Here is a 6,413-nt window from a genome sequence, read left to right as displayed (position 1 = left end):
CTGAGAAATCAATGATTCCATGGTTGATGAGCAATGTAACAGACAACATAACTGAGAAACCTCTTGCAAATGGAGCCCTTTCATACATGCTGGAATGGAATGGGAAGAAAGTGAGCCAAATTTCTTTCTCTTTGTTTTCTTCATATATTATTTCTTTATTCATCTTGTAATAATAATAATAATAATAATAATAATAATAATAATAATAATAATAATAATAATAATAATAATAATAGTGGCATATTCCCTAATGAGAAAAGTGATGTAAACTTGGGTGCTATGGTTGTAAATATCAGCTTCTCATCAATAAGATTGTCTTAAACGACAAAAAAAAACTTGTTGATAGCCTGGGTAGACTATAAAAATGCTTCTGATAGTCTACCACATAGCTGGATTAAGAAATGTCTGGAAATGTATAGAATAGCACCTACTCTGCGAAACTTCTTGTCTGTAAGTATGAAATTATGGGGAACCACACTGACTTTGAACAGTGACAATGACTCTCTCAATGCTGGAGATGTCAGAATTTCATGTGGCATTTTCCAGAATGTCTCTCTATCTCCACTCTTGTTTTGTCTAGCCTTAATACCTCTCTCGAAATTGCTCGATGATGTACAATATGACTATAAAATGTTTGATAAAAATATAAGTCACCTTTTTTACATAGATGATTTAAATCGCTTTGCACAAAATGACCAACAATTTGGCTTCGATACATGTGCAAAAGCTACCTTTATCAAAGGAAAATGACAGAGAAACATCCAACGTTAATCTTTACCAGCAAAATGCTATAAAGGAGTTAGAACCAGCGTAGAGCTACAAATACCTACGGGTGTTTGAAGGTGATGGTATCAAACATTCAATGATGATGGAAAGGATCAAAAGAGAATGTTATCGCAGGGTAAGGGCAATACTCAAGACAGAGCTGAATGCAAGAAACACCATCGAAGTGATGAATACTTTAGCCATACCGGTTGTGACTTAGAGTTTTAATATCATTAACTGGTCAATTACTGGAATATGTAATCTTGACAGAAAAATACGAAAATCGTTGAGCATATAGAACGACTTTACCAGTCAAGAAAAGAGCGTGGCCGTGTACTTTTACAACTGGAATTAACAATAAAGATTGCCTTAATTGGCTTCAATACCTACCTGAAAAACTCTGATGACTGGTTGCTAACTTGTCTTAAAGTATGAAAACAAGAAAGCATCATACTCAGGCAAAGGAATATCTACGTGAATTCCAAGTACAATAAATCCCAGAATTAGACGTACTGGAAACAAGTACAGAAAACGCTAAGCGTATGAAAACCCGTACTAAAATTTCTGCCTTAGGTATTCTTACTGATAAATGGCAAGAAAAACCTATCAATAGCAAATACCCAAAGAGAGCGAATAATGCCTATGTTGACAAAGCCCTTACCCATCAATGGTTAGTGTCTTCTGGCTTAAAATCAGGAACAGAAGGAATTATTATAGCAGCCCAAGATCAACGTCTACCTACAAGAAGCTGTCAGGCCAACACATTAAAGAACGGCAGTAGCCCAACATGTCGTGTATGAAAATAACAAAATGAAACCATTGATCATGTTATCTCTATGTGCAGTCTCCTTGCGCCTACAGAGTATCTCCACGGGCATGATAGAACAGCACAGTATATTCACTGGGTAATTTGTAAAAACCTGGATCTGCCTCATGATAAAAATTGGTGGGAACACAAACTACCTCCAGTACTTGAAAATGATCACATCTTACTCCTCTGAAACTTCACCGTTCAAACTGACAGAAAGATAGATGCGAATAGGTCAGACATTATATTGAAAAACTTCAGACAAAAATCATGCCCCCATATTGGTATGACTGTCCCAATCGACATAGATGTATATCAAGACCTTCCAAAAAACGAGCAATTATAAAGACCTTGAAATAGAAATTGGCAAGATGTGGAACCTCAAGACTAAAATAATGCCTGTTGTCATACGTGACCTAGAAATGGTAACAAAGCGAGCTGATTCCTACCTAGCTCAGTCTATTCTGTTGTGTGTATATGATGATAATAATAATAATAATAATAATAATAATAATAATAATAATAATAATAATAATAATAATAATAATAATAATGATAATAATAATGTTAATAATAAGATTTTCTTGGCATAAAAGATGGGCTACAGCAAATATGCTGCTTAATACCACAGACTTGCTTATCAGTTTGACCTTAACCAGTTGAGCATGTCTCTTAGTCGCTGACAATACGTGCATCTCTAATCACGAGCAAAACTAGTGGGGGGGGAGGAGCATCATAGCCACGTGCTGAGATGAATTCTTTGGGGTTTGGATAATTCAACACTGGAAACATGGGTGTTTCGTTCGATATCCTTAAACAACCTTTATTCAGGGACCTTTTGAGCGAGATGGGCTACTCAACATGGAGAAAATTCTAACAGGGCCCCACTTGCAAGGTCATATGCTGTTTATTTTGATATGAGGTTACCATGTCGCACACATGGTTGTGATGCATGTGTCTTGTGTACTCTTATCAGACGGATAGTCACGATGGGTTTACTGGGCTTCGTATATTTGTACCCCAGTGTCACTCTGATGGTATGCACTGCTCTCTCACTCAATAATAATAGAAACACCAACACCAACAATAATTAACTTAGCTGTATAAGAAGCTTTGTACAGCTAAGACATATATATAACGTATTGAAGGTGGCAGAGACCTTATACAACTAGAAAACTATTATAAAATAACCACCATAGAATTACAGAAATACCTACTTCAGAAGCAAGGAAACCTGATAGCCACAAAAGACGAGCAAAACGAAGCACTACAAAACAAAATACAAAAAAGAAGTCATAGTATCTGACAACTACGAAGGAAAAGAAGAAACAACAAAAGCTGTAAAAAACTGAAATTCAAACTAAAACTGGAACAATAACGTATCGTGATTAAACGATGGTAAGAAAAGCCCCTAAATGGCAAATATATATTGGGTTAACCTAAACAGAAAAGAAATAGATAAAGCAAAATCCCAACAATGGTTGAGAAGCTCAATACTCAAATCAGGTTCATTGGGAAATATCCCTAAAATTTTGAACAGATGGATAGAGGAAATTAGAATAAAACCTTATGAGTCGGTATGACTCAAGAAGGTAACTTTACCGTTTCAGTGCCTGAACAATTCATCTTCCACGTTTTGCGATACTTATATAGACAACTGACACATCCGTGCCTTTTCTGTTCGCTTCTTTTATACTTTTGATTAGCTTTTATAATTTGTTATGATGAGGTAATAAATTTATTTTGTATGTTTTAGATAGGTCTAATTGGACTTGTAGAAAAAGAATGGATTGCTACATTAGGCACACTTGACCCTGAAGATGTAACATTTCAAGACTTTGTGGCTGTTGGCTCAAAAATTGGAAAAGAATTGAAAGATGACGTGAGTAATGACTATCATATCCATCCATCCATCCATCCATCCATCCATCCATCCATCCACGTACGCACGAACACATACATACATGCATACATAATACATACTCTCTTTCTCTGTCTCTGTCTCTGTCTCTCTCTCTCTCTCTCTCTCTCTCTCTCTCTCTCTCTCTCTATATATATATATATATATATATATATATATATATATATATATATATATATATATATATATATATATATACATATATATTTGATTAATAAATTCAAAAAGGGATAAAACTCTTTTACAAGAATTTTATCAAGAAGCCAGTGTGTAAAAAAATTCATAAGGGAAATTTCTATTCCCAAGAATATAATTATTCGTTTATATTTATATAAATGTGGTTATTTTGAGAAGTCCAGTGTGTGGTATTATTATTTTTCTGTAGTAATGCCCATTATATAAATATATACACATATGCATATATATGTTTGTGTACGTACATATACTAACTCTTTATTTTATTCATTTTGTAGGGTGCAGATATCGTCATCGCACTAACTCACATGCGGTGGCCAAATGATGAACGCCTCGCAGAAGAAGCAGAACATATCGACCTCATCTTGGGGGGTCATGATCATGATTATGGCCTTAAAGAGGTATATTCATGGAAGAAACAAATTCATTATTTCTATTTAACAAACAAGGTGGCGAGCTGGCAGAACCGTTATCGCGCCGGACGAAATGCTTAGCGGTATTTCACCTGTGACTACGTTCTGAATTCAAATTCCGCCGAGGTCTACTTTACCTTTCATCCTTTCGGGGTCGATAAATTAAGTACCAGTAAAACACTGGGGTCGATGTAATCGACTAGCCCTCTTCCCCAAAATTTCAGGTTTTGTGCCTATAGTAGAAACGATTACTTTTATTTGCAAGCAAAACGAATAGTCAGATTTACTTATGATTTTTTTTTTTAATTTAGAAATTTATATTATTTTTTACATTTTAATCATTTAACATTTGCAAGTTATGATGCATTTCCAAGTTACTAGTTTGCAATCATAAAACATAATGCTAGAGCTTAAAATAATGAAAATGAAAATTACTTTTTCAATGTAATATTTAAGTTTGTGTGTATCAGTTTTCCACAATATGTTCACTTTTTTTCTCATTTTACGCATACAAGACACTGATTCATCACACATCGTTTACTGTCCCCTACTCTCTCTATTTTTGGGCAACACCGTCTATGTACAAATGTACTAGTGTAAGCACAAACACACGAACGCGAGCGCGTGCATACATACATACATACATACGGACAAACAGACAGACAGACAGACAGATAGACAGACAGAGAGACAGACAGACAGGCAGACAGACAGGCAGACAGACAGACGGACATATAAACATATATATATACATACATACACATATAAATACATGTATTCTTGCATTACTTCTTAATTATTTAATTTTCCCAACTCAAATCCGGTGGTTTATGGTGGTTCAAATTTACCAGTCTTTTCTCATGAACGCTGTGCATGACATTTGAATTCAATGCCGGTCGGGATACATATAAGCACCATGGTAATGTCTTGTATTGATCTCTATCTATTGGAACATTCCCCTGATAAGACGAATGTGACCCTTAATAGGTTCCTAACGTTGAAATTGCAATTGGGAATTAACCATTTATTTTTGAGATGTGGATTCTATACGTCATGTCGCCCGCAGACAGCTTTTATCACGAGGAAAAATAATATGAGTGACAATAGGGGCTTTATAGCGGTTTTAACTGCTATTTCTAAACATGTAAGGGTTTTTGAAATCCCCTTAGTTATATATTTTATAATAACATGTTTGGCCATTGATATGTTCATAAATGATTATTAATTGTTTATGATATATCCTCTGTAATGGATTATTAGAACCGGATCGAAACTTGAAGAGTTTTTCGGACCAAAAAAAAAAAAGAGTTATCTCCCATGAATCCATGTCCGCCAAGACTGAATTGTGTCAGCTGTTTGAGGGTATATATTTGTTATTTCCTGAACCAAAGAATGGGGACAGCCACATTGCCAAAACAAATTTCTGTTCATGCGCGTAGCAACAAAATAGAACGCTTTTTGTGTTCAGCTAAGCATCTGAACCATGCTAAATGTTTTTAACGATTCTCCTTTCTAATAAAACAAAGGTTTGAGACGTCTACATCCATTCAGGTATGAATAAATCATTTCTTGCAATTTTTCCAGTTGATTTTGTACGGCGTTCCTTCTTTTAATCGCCAAATATAGCTGGCATTCTTTGGGATATTGTATCTCTCTTGGCTTCTAAAAGTGGACCTGTGATTATTTGACCTGATCTTAAACAATTTCTTTGTTGTCTCAACTTATTACTGTGTATATGAGTCCCCATTATTGTTGGTCGACAGCAGCCCTAACTCGCTGTTAATTCTACATGAGTTTCCTATCTCTGCACGGGGGGTTTGGACACTTGCTAATATTCTTTTGATACTTGGCATACATACATACATACATACATACATACATACATACATACATACATACATACATACGTACGTACGTACATATGTTTGTATTCGAACACTAGACAAAGATCTTGAGGGGAGCCAGCGTCCTATTAAATACGGTGATATAGTTGACTGGCAAATGATTTGATCTGAGATCTGGGTTTGAAACAAAAACAGTTACAGCGTGAGATAGATATATTAGCCATTCAAAAGCACGCAAAACCCTGTTTTACTTCAATAATTAAGTATCAAAATTTATTAAATGCATTACCAACTACATAGTTCCGAGTTCATTCCCACTGCGTGGCACCTTGGGCAAATGTCTTCTACTATAGCCTCGGGCCGACCTAGACGGAAACTGAAAGAAGCCTGTCGTATATATATATATATATATATATATGTGTGTGTGTGTGTGTGTGTGTTTGTGTGTCTGTGTTTGTCCCCCCCCC

The 6,413-nt window shown here is 35.3% G+C and overlaps 1 protein-coding gene across 1 annotated transcript in view; it reads left to right on the top strand.

The window, feature by feature from the left end:
• The first annotated feature begins 6 nt into the window (after nt 1–6).
• LOC106874234 (trifunctional nucleotide phosphoesterase protein YfkN) overlaps nt 7–6,413 on the top strand; it is a 27,105-nt gene continuing 20,698 nt past the window's right edge. The window contains exons 1-3 of the mRNA XM_014921890.2: nt 7–110; nt 3,330–3,455; nt 3,968–4,090. Coding sequence (XP_014777376.2) covers nt 12–110; nt 3,330–3,455; nt 3,968–4,090 — 348 coding nt within the window. The 5' untranslated portion in view covers nt 7–11. The remainder of the gene's footprint in view (nt 111–3,329; nt 3,456–3,967; nt 4,091–6,413) is intronic.

Source organism: Octopus bimaculoides, chromosome 1, assembly GCF_001194135.2.
Source record: "Octopus bimaculoides isolate UCB-OBI-ISO-001 chromosome 1, ASM119413v2, whole genome shotgun sequence".
NCBI lineage: Eukaryota > Metazoa > Mollusca > Cephalopoda > Octopoda > Octopodidae > Octopus > Octopus bimaculoides.
This window is presented reverse-complemented; position numbering and strand designations above follow the sequence as displayed.